The 17,324-nt window shown below is 49.4% G+C and overlaps 1 protein-coding gene across 1 annotated transcript in view; it reads left to right on the top strand.

Moving 5' to 3' along the window:
• The first annotated feature begins 7,276 nt into the window (after window positions 1-7,276).
• Window positions 7,277-17,324, top strand: part of SLC6A5 (solute carrier family 6 member 5) — a 32,621-nt gene continuing 22,573 nt past the window's right edge. Inside the window, exons 1-9 of the mRNA XM_037402622.1 lie at window positions 7,277-7,291; window positions 9,683-9,712; window positions 9,868-10,395; window positions 11,567-11,705; window positions 12,857-12,988; window positions 13,222-13,395; window positions 14,222-14,363; window positions 14,804-14,936; window positions 17,040-17,174. Coding sequence (XP_037258519.1) covers window positions 7,277-7,291; window positions 9,683-9,712; window positions 9,868-10,395; window positions 11,567-11,705; window positions 12,857-12,988; window positions 13,222-13,395; window positions 14,222-14,363; window positions 14,804-14,936; window positions 17,040-17,174 — 1,428 coding nt within the window. The remainder of the gene's footprint in view (window positions 7,292-9,682; window positions 9,713-9,867; window positions 10,396-11,566; window positions 11,706-12,856; window positions 12,989-13,221; window positions 13,396-14,221; window positions 14,364-14,803; window positions 14,937-17,039; window positions 17,175-17,324) is intronic.

Raw genomic sequence — 17,324 nt, 5'->3', positions numbered from 1 at the left:
GATTGCTTCCTAATAATATCCAGCTGGTTTTGGACGTCGAATTAATCTCTGGTGTCAGTGTGGCATGCTACAGTGAAGGGACAATGCCAATAAAACCACATCAGCTGATGTTCTGTGCAAAGGACAAGCAATGAATGAATTGCTGGATTGTGAAGTAGACACTTAATGCCAAATTGCTAAAAATGCTGAAGTTTTGAGGAAAGTTTTCTAGCAGTACAATGCAATTTGGAAAGCATAGTTTAGGTTAACCATGGCACAGTGGCGTCAAGGCAAAGATTTATTGTAGTGTCATATTTACAGAGATATGAAAATACATAATCATCAGGAATGGTTCATGGATGGGGTTTTGTACCAATTTTTCTTTCTCTTAAGGCTTGACAGAAAGTGTTTTTTGGAGGAGTGGAGAGGGTTTAATGCGTCAAACCTGCGAAACCTCATCCTGGCTGGCAGCATAACAGTCCTTCATACTCCTGCATTTGCCTAAAATTAAGATGGCTAATACTTTTAAAGGTACTTACATAAATGCATACCCCTGCACAAGGGGCTATGAAACTGCTTGAAGTCCTTGCAGTCAGACCTGAGAAAAGCATATTGCTGAACAGGAGGAGAGAGAATGGAGGTTACTGCCCGTGTTCATCCAAACTCTCAGTTGAAGTGATGTGCCTGAGGGCACTTGGGAGGCTGGTGGCAGAGCTGAGCTCCAGGCTCACCTCATCCTTGGTAGGTTCCTCCCTTCTCTACTTGCTTCCACTGCCTGTCTGTGCTGGGCCTGTTTGCTTCTGGAGCTGCAGGACAGAAATGATGGTATTTAGCTGCATTTTGTTAAGTTCTTTGCTATGTGATGAGAAAACATCCTCTGAGTGTCCTAGATAAACGTGGCTTTATTGGGAAAGGGTGAAGACAGATTAAATGAGAAAGGTACTCTGGAGAAACTGGCTATTGAAATACCTCTGGTGATCTTCTTTGGCATCTCTTACTGACTCACCGACAAGTGTAGGAGTGAGCTGGGAAGCTTGATAACAAAATGGTCTTTCTTGATACTGAGGCCTGGCTTCAGTTTGCCACCACCTTAGACAGTGGATCAACATTGGATTTTCATATGACCAAGACATTAAATGTATTTGAAGCTTGGTGTTGAAGCTACCCAGAATTTCAGACAGTGAACCACAGAGGTGAAAGTGGTCATTTAAACAATTAAGCTTGTACCTTAGGAGAGCAGTGTCATCTTAATTACTTGGAGAGGTATGCTCCATTTATGCCGATTTCAATATGTAAACTGGTAGAAGCTTACTTGCTTTCTCTTAACTGTTTTTAAGCAATTTAAGGCCTCGGTTTTAAACCCAGTGCCCCAAATGGAATGCACAGATTCTCTTGGGGAGTGAATAGTACTTGTAACTTTTTTTTTTTATTGTAGATGTTGTTGGAGTTGTCTCTTCAGAATTAAAGTTGAAGGTATCCTACAACGCAAGTCTAGTTCAGCACGACCAGAAAAACTCACCGCAGGATTATAGGGCAGAGGTCTGTGCTTAGTGAAGTGCAGGCGTTACGGGATTATGTAGCTTTGACTAACAGCTGAGGAGGCTTTGAATAACGGCCACATGTGTACAAGCTGTAAGCCAGATTCTCTGCTGTGATGCCAGCCCCTTTGAGCCATCTGAGGGTGTAATGGAGCTGAAAAGTGGCTGTGTAATAGATCCCTATCTTCTGTTCCCCAGCCACGGGGTAGTTCCCAGCTGCTGCAGTGTTGGCATACCCAGCTCTCTTGTACCCAAGGCTTAGACCCCAGAATAGGGACTCTTGCTGGACTTACACTGGGAGTCTGCTAGGAAGGATGATAGTAGGTGACACGTTTCCACCAGTACATTTCCCACAGAGCTGTTGAAGTACACTGGGGTAAGTTTGGTTCAGGAAGGGGGGTCGTTACTAATGTCCTCCCAATGGGCGTCCCAGTGAAAGAAGCTGTAGCTGAAAATTTGCCTCTAGCGTTTATTCTACAGGCAAAATGAAGTTAGATTTAACCCGTGACCTTACAAGTTCACTGCCTCTGTGAATGTCCTACAAACCACTCACCGATTTAGACTTACATCCCAACAGTGGGTTGATTTATCAACCCTGAGCAGATGGGTTTCCTCATCTGGCACTCTGCAGGATGAAGTGCGAGATTTTGTCCTGCTGACAGAGGGATCACAGTTTTGTTATCTCTGTATGGCAATCACCATACCCTATTCACTGTTTATTGGGGGATTTTCCCTTTCACAGTGAAAGAGGGATGAAAAAAGAATGCAGAGCACTCTGGCTTAAACAAGCCAAGAACTTCCTATGAGAGACCACAGAAAAAGTTTAAGGCTTTTTTTTTTTCCCCAATCAGAAATCCAAATTACTGTTGTGACTTGCCTTGTGAAATACTGAAGTAGTTAGATGGGTAGGTTCGTTAAGTTTTGGGTTTTTTCTCACAATGGGACCATGTAGTCAATGTTGCTGACTCCTGGGAAAGCTCCCATAGCTTCACCGAGGTGCCTGCTGTGACTTTTCATTCTTACTGAGTTTGACTCGATCACCACAAGTGAATAAAGCAGTGAGTGAAAGGTGTTAGAATGGACTGGTTATCTGCTAGAATCTGGTGTATTTTCTGTGTGATCCTCATGGTGTCCTTCTAGGGCATCTGCCTAGAAAATGAACTTTCATTTTGGATAGTTGTGATACTTCCTTTCCAAATTTCTGATCAGGAGTTCAAGCCTTAGTGTGGTATGTTCACGTGGTAACTAAGATACCACAGTTTGGAGAATTACTTTTTTCAGATTAAGTTGCTGAGAGTGTTAATCTTCATTGATATATTGAAATTTAGCTGAATTGATGCTTCATGGCTGAACAATGAGTGTGTGTGCTCCAAAACTTCCCCACTTGCCAAGCAAAACCACCTTGCAGGTGGTTTAGGCACCTTTCTGCAGGTGACCATCCCCTGTAATGTGCTGTTGGTTCCATGTCCCGCCACGAGCAGTTCCTTGTCCCTGTCTCACTGACCTGCTCCATTTGGGATGGGGGCTGCTGCCAGGCTCCTCTCCCAGCCAGGATCTGCTTCTGTTCCAGCTTCTCTGTCCCATGGTTGCCACGGCCACTGTCCATCACCCCTCTTAGACTTGTGCCAAGACTGAGACAAAGCGATGGGGTCGGTGACGTACAGAAGCACTTGGATTGCTCTCCAAAGCGCTCCTCCACATGTTGCTTTTGCAGCTCTCCCTGCGCAGAGCCAGCATGGATTTAAGGAGGTTTATGTGTCTATTCTCTAATAGTCTAGTCTAGAATGCTAACTCTACTTATGTATTTGTGTAGTTAGAAGAAACCGCTACTGCTAATCCAGTTTTGAGCACCGCTAGTTCAAGAAGATGTATTTTTTATCTTGTTTGCAGTATAAGGACAGGTACATTCTTACCTGAATAGGGAGAAGTGCTGAGTTCAGTGACTGGGCTAGGCTGAGTCTGGAGCTTACTGTGGCACTAGAAAAAATAATCCTTGACTTAATTGCACACTGTTAAATCATGCAAATAAATTTAGAGCTCTAAATAGTGTTTGCATATCATTTTTCATTTGATACATGGGGGAAGGGGCAGTGTTTAAGGCCTGTCCTATTGCAAAGTGGAGGTTCAAACCTGTGGTGATTATGCCCTGTGGTTAAGGCAAATGTCTGAACAAATGAAGAAACGTGTATGTACGGGTTAAATAGCTGTTAGGAGCATAAATGCCTGACCAGTGGTGCAGAAACTTCCTCCAGATGCTTCTGGTTTTCCCCCCACCTGATCCCCCTTTCTTTTAATTCTCTGTTATTTACAGTGGTCTCCACTGAAGGAGTTAAATCTCTCAGGGAGCTGACTGCTTTTGCCAATGAGGATACCAGACTTCGGCAATTAGCTGAAAATCCAAGGGCCATCCAGTGAGTTCTGTGGGTTAAGGCAGTTGGAAGCCAGCTCATCGGGAAATACAGTAGAGCTAAAGTATAGCAGGATGGGCCTGAGGCGTTTCGCAGGAGAAAGATAACAGGTAATTATCACTTGAAAGATTTTACAGTCTCTTCGTTATCTGGACATAATTAACTGAAAGAGGTGAAATACTACAGCCTGATAAGGTGAACCTTTGTCTTAAGAAAGGGTCCGTGCTCTCTGCACAGGGAAACTGCTCAGCTGAATTAAGGCTGTACAAGTTCCTGTGTATAGGTAGAATGACAAGGGAAGTACAAGGAATTGAAGGTGAAGCATCACTTTGCAAGATCTGGCTTATTGAGACCTGCTTTTGCCGGGTTTGATCTCTCTCTCAGCTGAGTGAGTACAATATTCTCCTTGGCTTTGCATTACGTATCGCTATAGTTAAATCATTATAATGGCTTAAAACCATTGTTGGGTGTAAGAAAAGCCGTAGTTGGGGGCGGGGGGTTATGCATATATTAATATTTCCCTGTTACCCAAAACGGGAATTTCTCTGCGAGATTCCAAAGCCCTGGGTGGGGGCTGATTTATTCACCAGGGAGCAGCTGGAGATTGGCTTTGCAGCCCTGCATCCTCCGGGGGGGACACGACGGGACACCCGACCGTCCCCCGGGCTGCCCACCCCAGCGGCTGGCTTGGCTGAGGTCAGTGCCACCTACCACAAACCTAAGGATCAGGTGAAACCCCCGTTTGACTGCAAGTCAGATACACGAAATGCTGCATACAGATGGGATCAGTGCGTTTCCCAGCTCACCTCTGACACCTCTCTAAGGTGACCGCCTTTAACAAAAAGGCTGTTCAATAGCAATCTTAACCGGGCACTTAAAGGCATTCCCGGGTTCTTTACACTCTTCCTTATCCTTACTATTGTATTTGCCTTTTAGCTTTAAGGAGAAAAGAGTGTAAATGGCCGTCTGCTGTGGAGAGCCCCCCACCCCAGCGGTTTTCCCTGGATTTGCCGGAAAGCTCCGAGCCAAACCCAAAATCCAGGTGAGACCGAGCTGGGAAGGGAAGGAGGGAACCTCCGCTCGGAGCATGGGCTGGAGCCCTGCGAGTCGCTTGACACAAACTGATTGTCCCTCTTCTACGTGGGGACCCCCGGCCAAGCTGTGACTTCAGTGTGGCACTGGCGAGGGCTGCGGCTGGGGGTCCTGGGAGAAAACGGGGAGGGCGGGGGGCTGCAGTTCCTCGCTGCGATGCCTCCATCAGTTTTAGGCCAACTTTCCAGTGGGAAGGAAGGAGGAGAGAGATTTAAGATCAATAGCCGCAGTGCTTAACCCAGGCGTTAAAGCAGGCGGGCGGGGGGGATGTGACCGCAGGGACGGGAGCTGCGTGGGTGTCGCTTGCTCCTGTCGTGACTCGTTTTTTTCCGCTGAGGCACGGCACGAATGCGGTGTAAGAGCAGGAAAGTACGTGTTACAAAGGGAGGGGGGCCAGGGGGCTCCCGGCGGTGCCAGCTCCCCCGCCTTCCCTTGTGCATTTGCTTATCTGCAGAGAGGGGGTAGGGGGAGAGGAGGGATGGCGAGCAAGGGAAGCAAAATAAATCAATTGCTATTTTTCATCTTTGACAAAGTAATTAAGACTCGTTGGTCCGTTCCGCAGGCCGCGGACGGCGCCGGTTTGCGGGCAGCGCTGCCTCCGAGGGCTATCACGGCGGGCAGGGGGACCTGGGGGCTGTTTCGGGGCCCGGGTGGGGTCAGCCCGTTTGTTGTTTGTTTTTTGGTTTGTTTTGTGGGTTTGGTGTTGTGGGGTTTTTTGTTTTGGTTTTTTTTTTGTTTTGTTGTTGTTGGGTTTTTGGTTTTTTTTGAAAGACTAGAACACCCCCCCCGCCCCCGCCCGGAGTAGTCGCCCCCCACCCACCCTGCGGCGGTGTGGGCGGCCCCGGGGGGCTGTGCCGGTGGCCGTGGCTTTGGGAAGCAGACAGGGACTCCTCCGGCCAGGGCAGGCTTATGGCGGGGGTGGGTGACCCCCCGAGGCAGGGAGGGGGTGGCGTGTGCCGGGAGCTGCCGCCAGGTCGTTTTCCGTAATCCCTCAGGTATCGTCCTCAGGGCTGTGAAGAGGCAGTTCGAAACTAAGAGCGAGCTCAGAAAAGTAATTCTAATTAGAATTTAACTGACGTTAAACCCCTCAGTTGGAGGGATTTGTTTTGTTTTGGAAAGGAACCATTCTTCCAAACCAGGCGCTCGGAGCAGGGCCGGTGCCCCCATCGGAAGCCGCCCGTGGGCGGGCAGCACCGGCACGGCGCGGGGGGAGCTCGGCTTCACCGCAACCGGCGCCGGGGGGAGAGGGGTAGGGGGCGCTAGGAAAAGGGAAATGTTTGAAATCCCAGCCATGTTTCTCTGGGTTTTCCTCTCGTCCAAAACCGGGTCCTTGGCTCCGATCCTCAGCGAGAACCTCCCGCCGTGCCCCAGCGAGAGCGCCCTTACCCGGTGTGCGGGGGAAAGAGGGGAGTGCTCTGGCCTGTGCTGAAAGTAAAGGAGATCGATTCCTCTCGTCCAGGGGTGAAACTTCGATTTCACGTTTCAGTGCTAACGGGGAAAGCAAAAAATACCGCTTAGAAAAGCATGAGAAGAATGAGTTTGGTCGGTTTTCGGGGAGGAACAACAACAACCAAAAAAAAAAACCCAACCAACAAAAAACCCCACTAAACCCAAAATAAGTCAGCCCTGTGAATCTAGAAAAGGTTTGGGGGTCTTCAGGACCGAAATATTTATTTAACTGCTGCCTTGTCGCTTATGATTTGGTCCGTGCTTTTAGGGACATAAATGTAACCTGAAGGGCAGCATCACCGAGCTAACGACCTGCTCCCTGCCCTGGCTCCCGGCGGGTTGCGCTGCTGGTGGAGGATGCCCTGAGAAGGAAACCCTGCAAAACGCGTCCGATTTCCTCCCCTCCCCAATAAAACTGGCTTCTGTGTGCACCCGTCGATTTAGGGGTGGCCCGGAGAAGAGGAGAGCGTGGTAGGACGGAGACGCGAGAGTGTATTTGAAGAGAGGAACGTACACAGTCTAGGCACATGGTGTGATTGAAAGTGTGTATGGGTAAAAATACCTCTATGTGCGTATTATAATTATATACTTACAGTACAGGTGGGGCCCTATGCTTGAAGTTAACGGCAGCCGTGTTACAAACACGCTCCCAAGCTCTGCTGTAAGGCGAAAGCATTTTTCAGCTGGGAGACGGGATCATCTTTTCTGCAAAAACCGATTTTCAATGTTCTGCTTTGCTAGCTTCCAATCTCATTGGCTTTCCTGGCGCTTTTAATAACTCTTAGGGGTGAATTTCTGCTTACACCCGCAATGGCCAGGGATGAGGTACAGGACCTGCCGGGAACGGGCAGCCTCCGCGGCTACCGGCGCTGCGGGCAGCTGCCTGCAGTGGACCAAGGTGGACCCTGACGGCACCGGGCAGCCACAGGCTTTGCGGAATTGTCTGCGGTGCTGTGTGGTTTTTTTTGTGGTTTTTTTTTTTTTTTACTCTGCCCGCTGAAACGAACGTTACTAATCCATAAAATCAAGGACGTACAAGAAATGCATGTGATGCTGGCGAGTTTAGCCCCCTTCTCCCCTCCCCTCCCCGCATAGGCGCACACTTCGCATTGCTTACGCTAAAATACAAAATACTCTCTGGAGAAGCTGACGCTAGCAGAGTGTATAGTGTATGCGGAGGAACAGCGGCTCTGACGCTGAAACAGCTGGGAAGGTTGCTTAGGGAGCATCCCGATTTGCCAATGCGCTTTTGATTTTTGTCAGCATGAACAAAGTTACCTTGTGCGCAACAAATCTTTGAGAAAGCCCCTCAAGAAGCGAATAACGGTTATGGGAAGTGCTTATGGGTGAAGTTGTAAAAACGATTCTGACTTTTAATGAGTAATCCCCCCCCCCCCCACTTCTCAGACATAAATGCTTTGATGGGTGGGGGAAGAACACCAACAACTTGACTGCGGTTGCCGTCATCTTTGCTCCCACGTAACTATTCTTAAGATAGTTTTGAGGAAAGATTGCTTTATTGTGTGTATCGTTTTAGTTTAACTAGGGCTGAGGGTTTCCCCCAGGAGGCACAGTAAAAATAGACGATATGGTGTTGTGCGGTGAGAACAGGGAAGACACAGTTAAAATGTGTTTGTGTACTTGTTACACAGCGAACTTCTCTGTGTATAGGTATATGGAGATATTTATATTTAAAAATATATAATTTTTATACATTTATATATAAGCTACGCTAACGTTTAATCCAACTGTGAACTGCAGAAATACAGGAAGGAAAAAAGGGGAAGTTGAATCACACACTGTAATAATAAAGAGGGGGGAGAGGGGTAGAAATGGAAGGTTTCTCCCCATTTCCCTCTTGCTTTAGGTGCAGTAGTACGTGTTTCTCACATGTTCCCTCTAATTACCAGCAGGAAACTTCTTCCGTGCTCTTGCTGGATTTGGTTTAGTAATCAGCCCCCATATGAGTCACACGGAACACGCAAGCCCACTGCCGCGTGAGTGACAGCTAGCCGGCGCTCTGGCTTCTTGTTGTCCCTTTAAAATCTGAAACCAAGGGTAATGATTTATCAAGCTCTTATTATCAAGAAAATGTCAACCGAAGGGCACCTTGCTATGCACTGACGCAAACCCAGTCTTTCCCAAGGAAGTATAGAAAGCTTTGCTCTGGATTGGGCAAAATCCAGTCTGCCAGTTGCCTGTACTGCTGTTTTTACCTCTGCCGAGTCAATCTGTGGCTGTTTAAGACATGGTAAGTGCTTGATGGCTTTGATGGTGAAAGCGGCTGAAGGGAGGGAAGCGGTGCCGGAGGGGGAGCTGTCCGTGGTGCTGCCGGCGCTGCCCGCGGAACCCGTGCGGGGAGCCGCCCGCAGACCGCGGTAGGGCTGCTGTCGAAGAAGGAGGCGCCGGGGGAAACGGTGGTACCCCGAAGTGCACTGGGATAGTGAGCGAGTCCTTGCAGATCTCATCCCTGACGCTGGGAGACGTGATAAAGACGGAGAGAATACCTGTGACAGAAACAGTTCCGTGAAACCTTCTTCTAAAAAAGAAGGTTTATTGGTGAAGCTGACATTAAACTGATGGAAAAGGTAGGGTTTGTCTGCAGTTGTTTAAGGTATAAGAAGAATATGCATTCTAAAATATAATCCTAAACTGGAGGGTAAAGCGGGCGTGGCGGGCTGGGACTGTCGTTAATAATCTCTTTAATGAATAAGGAATGCTTTAAAAGAAATCTTTAGTGTTGCACGAGTCAAAAACATAAGAAAAAGAACAGGGAAAGTTAGTTGTTAATGACGTTAATTCCGCTGTGGTAGTGTGCTTATTTTTGCGCTTCACTGTCTTGCTGTCGGGTTTTGAAAGGTGGCAGCCAGCTCAGAAATGCTTACTAGCACTTGTTTTTTAACATCTCTGGCTGCCTACAGGGCAGCTTGTCTATTGCCCATATATTAAAAAAAAAAAAAAAAGAAAAGAAAAAAAAAGCGCCTATGTGCATTGTTGAATGACAGAAAGGAAATGGGGCGTAAAATTAAAGAATCTTTCTACACTGGTGATAGGGAAGGGAGAATCCTACAGTCGTGATGTGAAATCTAACGAGGTCTGGCGGTGCAGTGCTGTAGAAACACTTATTTAAACTCGAATTACGGGTTTGCAGATGCTGGTGCGTTTTGTGTGTGTTTCTTCCGAGTTTTTTGTGTACCTTACTGTTTTTTCCCCCAGAATATTAACGTTGAAAGAGAGGGCAAGCAGGTGAGCCAGGGCACCTCGAAATTCTGCAACACTTTTCTATCCAGATTTTCTAGCGCATGCGTTTTGTGCACGAGGACAGAATTTTGTAGAATCTCTGCAATCCCAACATTTTTTTTTCTCCTTTTGTTAAAATATGTGACGTTGTCAATTTTTAGGATTACGCCGATCCCAGGGATATGAGCAAGCAGACTGTGAACAGTCCTGAAACCGTTGCTCCTGGACCCAGTGAAGGGGCGGGAGTTGTAAGAATCAGCCCCGAAAATGAGCCGCAGAATGCCCCATCGCAAGCCCTTGCCGCGATGGCCAGGCTTCCCCGATCGCTCTCGAACGACAACAAAATACTTTCTTTCGAAGAAGCTAAACCAAACGATTTTGAGAGGACCAAAGTCGGGATCTGCAAGCTCAGCAGCACCCCGGTGCAAGGCAACTCCACCCTGCGGAGAGAATCCCTGGAAACCTTTCCGTGCAAGCACACCCCTGGGGCAGGGGCCGCCGGGCAAGCTGCTATCCCTCACTGCAAAATTCCCGCTTTGCAAAGCACAGACGGGGACGCTAATCTAACCCTTGGTAAGAGCACACTGGAGCGAAACAACGCCAAAGGCGCCTGGGTGACCTTGAGCCAGAGTACCGTGGTGCTGGGCACAGATGGCAACACTTCTGTTCTTCCTGGCAGAGTGGAGGGGGTAAGTTGGCTTCTTAAAGAGTTTCTCTCGACCCTGTCTTCACCCTGGGGGAGTGAGGGGTCTTTCCACTCAGTACCCATTTGGAGCTGGTCCCCAAACCAGTCGGGGATGGGGCTGTGCCGCGGGGAGGGGGGGAGGAGGGAGGGGAGGAGGGAGGGGAGGGAGAGGGTTTTAGAGAAGGTGCTATGCTGCTGGCGGGTGCTAATAACGTCATATCGGTATAATCGATAGTTCCGGGCTAACCCCAAGGCGTGCACGGTGCCGTGCCTGCCGGTGTATCCCGGTCCCGACCGGCGGGACGTCTGTGCGCGCCCCCGGAGGCGGGGGCGTGCCTGGCCCTTCCCCCTCGGCCGAGTATTTGAGAGACTGTACCCAAAAATACAGCAAAATACAGCAACCCGACCCCCCCCCCCCCAAGACGTCAAACCCCGCCAGAGCCTGGCCCTGCGCCCCAGGGTGGCTTTGCTGTGGGGGTGTGCGAGGCCAGGAGGGGGTGTCCCCTCACCCCGTCCCCTCCCGCCCGCATCTGGGCTTACCCTCAAAGGAGTAGGGGCGGGTTCATTCTGTAAAAGCGGTTTTTTATTTAGTTCCTGTGTGCTGGGGGAAAGGGCTGGGCCCCCGCGGGCCTTGCTGCCGGCGGTGGGTCCTTACCCACCCAGAGGGCGCAGGGACCTCCCGTGCACCGGGGCATTAGGAGTCGGGCGACCCCCCCCCCCGAGGCCCCGTGTGGATGCCAGCGCCGCCGGGAGATGCGCATTGCGGTGCCCGGGGTCTCCGGGAACGGAGTCTTAGGGCCGAGCCCTGCGCATTTCGCCCCCGGAGGAGCTCCCCCGGCACCCCCGGGCTGCAGGCGCCGCCTCCGCTCCCTCGGGAGCATCCTGAGGGAGGGTTGTGGTTTAAAAGCCCCTCTCCTGGCTTTTTTCTGGCAGAAGAGAGCCCGGGCAGGGGCTTCAGGAAAGGGGAGGGTCCCGTCCCCCGTCCCGTCCCCGGGTCTCTCCCCGGTGAACCACGCAGCCGCAGCCCCGCGATGCTTGTTTGCAAAAGTGGCTCTTTTCCGATCTCTCTCTCTCTTTTTTTTTTTTTGTTTGTTTTGGTTTTTGTTTTTTGGGTTTTTTTTTGCTTGGTTTGGTTTTGTTTGGTTTTTTGTTTCCCCCGCTTTCCCCCCTTTTAGGAAGACGATGTAGGGGATGAAAATAAAGCCCGAGGGAACTGGTCTAGCAAGCTGGATTTCATTCTCTCCATGGTGGGTTATGCAGTAGGGCTGGGCAATGTCTGGAGGTTCCCGTACCTGGCCTTTAAGAACGGGGGAGGTATGATGGCTTCTTCCTGTCTCTCTACCTGCAGTACCGTACGTGCCTGAGCCCGCCCCTGCCTCTGCGGCGGGGAGAAACCCCAGGGCAGCACCCCTTGAGCTGAGCAGGGGGCCGGGGGCACCCCCGGACCGCCAGCGGCTTAGTGAAGCCCCTGGCTGCGTTCTCCTGGTGGTCAGCTCTGAGAGCAAGAGAGCTCCGGCGGGATTTCGTTGAAAGGTAGCGGTTTCCTTAAAAACCGCTGGGACGGGTGTGTGCTGGCCGGGCAGGGAGGAAGATGAGGAGCGGGGTTGATGGCAGCCGGACATCGAGCGGGGGCCACCTCCGCGTGTGAACCCCCCCGGGTCTGAACCCGCTAATGGGGGAGCGGAGGACGGTGCAAAGGGTTTTCGAGGCGGGGGAGTCACACGAGGACGTTTGAACCCGGGTCCACATTTTACTCCGTGCGGTCTGGGGGGTCCCCTGCCCATCTCTCGGTGCCCCCGTTGCGAAATAGCCGTTTGGACGAAGCGAACGCCGCTCGGCACAGCCGAGGAGAAGTCACGTCAGGAAGGGGGTTTGTGCTGTTAATAGTTCACAAGGGGAAGAAAAAGTTTATTTGCGGAGGTTCTCCCGGCAAAGGCTCTTATTTAAACTGAGAATTTTAAATAAGGGGGTGGGGGTGTCGCTGCGGTCAGGCTGCCCCGTCATCGCTGCGGACGGCGATGCAGATGTTCCAAGAGCCATTTTACCAGAGCGCGCTGACGATTTCAAACTAAAATCAACTTTTACCCCCCAAAGGTGACCTTTCTTTTTATCACATATAAGAACTTTTAAGTGGGAGGTGTTAAAACGCTCCTTTCACAATAATACCGCCTCGAGCAAATGCTGGAAGGGCAGAAAGCTGCGCCCCCCGCGCCGGGGCTGGGCGCACCGGGGGTCGGTACAGAGCAGAGGAGCTTTAAGGGCTGCAGGTCTCGGCGAAGTTGCCCCCGGTGTCGGGGGGGATGGGGGCGGTTTCGGCCCGAGAGAGCCCCCCAGCCTGCCGCCTCACCGTGCTGCGCAGCGAGGCGAGGCCAGCCCAATGTGACGGCTCAGGCGGCGCGGCCCCCCCGCCTCTGTGCGCGATGATTCAGGTTGTTCTCTCTTTTCTCCCCCTCCTCCCCCCCAAGGTGCGTTTCTCATCCCCTATTTGATGATGTTGGCTCTAGCTGGGATCCCCATTTTCTTCCTGGAAGTCTCCCTGGGGCAGTTTGCTAGTCAGGGCCCCGTGTCGGTCTGGAAAGCCATCCCCGCCTTGCAAGGTGAGCGGAGCAGGAGCCGGCCCGGTTTGGGGGAGCATGACCTGCACCCCCTTTCTTGCATGGCTTAAGCACCGCCGCCTCCCTGCGCCCCCGCTCCGCAGCCGCATGCTACGGGCTCTGCCGCTGGCGGCTCCGCAGCCTTTGCGCGCAACTTGCGCGGCCCTCGCCATCGCCCTGCAGCCGCCTGGCCCGGCACTGACCCCCGTCTCCTCTCTCTCTATCTTCTCTCTCAGGCTGCGGCATTGCGATGCTGATCATCTCGGTCCTAATAGCCATATATTACAATATTATTCTGTGCTACACACTTTTCTACCTTTTTGCGTCCTTTGTACCCGTGCTCCCTTGGGCTTCCTGCAACAACCCGTGGAACACGCCAGACTGTAAAGATAAAAACAAACTTTTGTTAGGTAAGTTGGGGCAGGGTGATTTTTTTTAAATTTTTTTTTTTTTGAGGAGTGTGTGCCCGTGGTGTTTTTCTAGAGCTTTCCCCAGTTCAGCTGTGCCCCTGGGAGATGCCGGGCAAGGGTCCTGGCACGGAGGAGCCGTCGCTTCCCAAGCCCCTCTGGAGCGCTCTGCATCATATGGGCTCTTCCCCAACTTCTGTTTATATTTTTCCTCATCGAGGATAAATGGAATTTTTCAGTTATAATGCTGAACAAAACCACTTACCCCCCCACCCCCCCACCCTCCCCTCCCGGTAAAAACTGCGTACAGGAGAAAGCACGGAATGAAATGCTGTACCTGTCGGCCCCTGGGGGCGGTTGGCGGCACCTTCTTGGGCTTTACCAGGCGCGTTTTAACGAAAACAACGAAACCCGTTTTTGCAAAAGGCCCAAAAGACGCAATGATGCGCAAAGGGGAAGAGTAAACGGAGCGAGGAACCTGCGGGAAGCGGGGCCGGTGCGGGTCCCCGGCCCGGCCCGGGGGCTCCGCAGCGGCCCCTGCCCTGGCGGGGGTGGGTTCTCCGGGTGGGCACAGGTCCCCTCGATCCCTCCGGCTCTTTTTATGCCTTAGGCGTTGGGATAGAGGGGGGAAATCGTCAGGGACTTGAAGACCCGGTTCTCCCGGACCCTTACGGTTTCTGTAAGCAAAGTGTTCCAGAAATCTGACAGAACAGAAGCTCCAGTAATGTGTGTGAGCTGATGCTTCTTGTTGTCATTTTACACCCAACCTGAGAAAGAAAAAAAATCTAGACAAGTTCTTTTTCTCTGTTTTCCCCTCGTTTCTTCCTAGATTCTTGTATTATTAGTGAGCATCCAAAAATACAAATCAAGAACTCCACTTTCTGTATGAGTGCCTATCCAAACTTGACTATGGTTAACTTCACCAGTGAAGGAAACAAAACGTTTGTCAGTGGAAGCGAAGAATACTTCAAGTAAGATCTTTCTTTATTTAGAGATGTTGCTTTAATCTTTCTCTAAAATCCACCCTAACAGACAACAAATCTCTCTTTGGAAGACTAGAAATAGAATAGCTAAGGACAGCAAATGATACCCGCTTTTTTCTGCTTAGGAATGATGACAGCTAAATTTCAAACTCTGGACTACTTGTGTTTTGTTCCTGTGGTGCTTAGCACAGCCAGGGTATTGGCCCACGCCTGGCATTTTTATCTACTACTGCAATGCAGATAGATAAAATAATACATGGTGGGAATCACTGGAACCTTCTAGAGAAACCACTGAGAACGCTGAAGCAAAACAAAATACTGTAGAAATTTGCATTGAATTACTGCCTGCCGTTGCTGTCATTAATTTTTCTGCTTTCTTTTTTTTTCTTTCTTTTTTTTTTTTTTTTTAAATTCTGTTTTGTTCTTAGGTACTTTGTCTTGAAGATTTCGGCAGGGATTGAATATCCTGGTGAGATTAGATGGCCCTTGGCACTATCTCTTTTCCTAGCTTGGGTGATTGTATATGCCTCCCTTGCTAAAGGAATCAAGTCATCAGGAAAAGTAAGAAAAATATTTGTGACAGTACACTTGGAAGAAAGCAGCACGCTGCTTGAAGGGAATGACACTCTTGTTGAAGGCAATGAATTACTGAAAATATTTGCAGTAAATGACTAAGTCTTAATGAAATGCCCTTATCTTGTCCGTGTTTTCCTGTCCAGCCAAAACATAAAAAAGAGAAAATTTTGGTTCAGCATTTGTTCCCTAATCCTCAGTAAGTTTAAAATGAGCCCTCAGTGGCTGGATGGCAAAAAAGGTGCCTTTGGCAGCTGTCTCTATTCTGGGTGGTGGTCATTGCAGTTCTGCAGTCATCTCGCATTTCACTGAAATCAGGGAAATTGTGGTGTAAATTAAGATGTTAAGCAACCCATTTCAGCATCAGAACCAAACTTAAATTGGTCTGTGGTGAGCGAGCAGAGACAGCACTGATCTTCTTTTCCCAGACATTTGTGTGCCATCTAAAACTCCTCCCAGCCGTAACCCAGCTCCTTGCTCTGTTTCTCAGACATTTCACATGCCATCCTCTCCCTTGCCCGTCAAATCGGCAGTTTTCTGCTGTGCCTCCTAACTAGCAACTGTGACGAGGGGTAGCCTGTCCTCTCGTTGGCATGGAAGTACAGATTTATGAGTTGGCCAGGCAGCTGGCTGGGCAGAGAAATGCAGCTTTTTCTTCAGCAGCAGCACTGGTTTGGGTGTTTGGTGGTGTTTGTTGTTGGTTTTTTTTTTTTTTTTAAACCTGCAGGAATATGGAGTATCTGAGACTTCTCCATCAATGCTGCTGCAGTTAGATCGCACGTTAAAATGTTAGATGATGACACAGCATAAACCTAGCCTATTCACACAGAGTGGGCTGGAAAAGTAAAAAACCTAGGCCAAAATAGCTGTTTCCTCAGATAAAGATAGTGCATATGCAGACATAGCTATGAATTGTCTAGAGCAGGGCATGGGGTTTCTGATTCCAGGGCATCCCTTGGCATGTAGAAGGCGATGACATCTGTTGGGAGGTAGCCTGGGAATTAGCAGAGAATCCAAAGACTCAGAGTGCCAGGGAAAGCAGAGATCTCCGTGCCCCCTTGGCGTGGTGGGACAAACTGTTTCATGAAAGGCCAGAGCCAAGAAACAGCTGACGTACAGGAGAATAACCGGGGTTTGGATGTGGCAATAGGTATTTCTTTAAGTGAGTCTTAGTGGCCAAGAAAAATATTGACTCCTTGGTGTCAGGGATAGAAAACCTGGATTTATGAGTCCAGTATGTTCACTGCACATTCATCAGGGCAGCTTCTTGGATCAGCAAAGAGAAAGTTGGGAAAGTGGTTTCAAAAATCACTTCAGCTCGGAGGGTTCTGCTCCTTGTAAGATTCAGAGGTTCATGTGGAAAGGATTTGAAATGCTTTTGGGTAGAGTACAGCTTAGCTGGCTGTAATCTAGCCATTGTTTTTGACCCCAGAGGGAGCTCTGCTCTGTACTAGGTAATTATTAAATCATTAAAGACACAACCTCCGTTGTGTGTTTAGGCATTATGATGATTAGGTCTATCTGGATCATTTCACTGACTTTTTTTTTTCATTGGGACCATAAATATTGTTATGGTGATATGAAAGTATTAAGAGGTACAAACAAGAATAAAAAAGATCTTTTGGCTTGGTTAAATACTGATAAATATATAGGAAAAATAAAGAAGTTAAAGTGTTCTTGAATGGCATTGCTCATTTCATTTCCATTGAACTGTGTTAGTTTACTCTGGGCAAGGATGAAAAGTGACTATTTTCACTTAGCTGTAAATTCCTGTTGTTCCTCTCCAATCTTTCTGCTCGGCTTTTTCTTTCCTCCTCTGTCTAAGGTCCCAACTCCCACCTGTGTTGCTATTCATATTATTCCTGCTCCCAGCAGCAAGAAGAGCTGTAAAATTTCAGGTGTCCTGGGAAATTACCCTGTTGTCTTCCTAGTTTATTCCCTGGGTATTGTCTCTGAGCCTGAGTAACTGCATTCTTCACAGGCAATAGTGTACCACTTGAGTCTGCAACCAGCCCGCGCCCCCCCACCCCCCACCCCCCCTTATGGATCCAAATAAGCCCTTCCAATAATTTTTTCTTTTTGTCTGTCCAGGTGGTGTACTTTACAGCTACGTTCCCCTATGTAGTTCTCATAATCCTTCTTGTAAGAGGAGTAACTCTACCTGGAGCTGGAGCTGGAATTTGGTACTTCATCACACCAAAGTGGGAGAAGCTTATTGATGCTATGGTGGGCTTATTATTGCACTTATACTTCTGCCAGGGTGAATAAATCATCCAGATTTTAGCATCTGTTGCAAGCAAGTGTGTGCAGAGGCAGCATTGCCATTTGTGGAAACCTTCTTCATCTTACGTGGAGTGTTGTTTTAATGGATGTTTT

This window comes from Falco rusticolus, chromosome 10 (assembly GCF_015220075.1).
Source record: "Falco rusticolus isolate bFalRus1 chromosome 10, bFalRus1.pri, whole genome shotgun sequence".
Classification (NCBI taxonomy): Eukaryota; Metazoa; Chordata; class Aves; order Falconiformes; family Falconidae; genus Falco; species Falco rusticolus.
The sequence above is the reverse complement of the archived record's forward strand: the minus strand, read 5'-3'. Positions and strand labels throughout refer to the sequence as shown.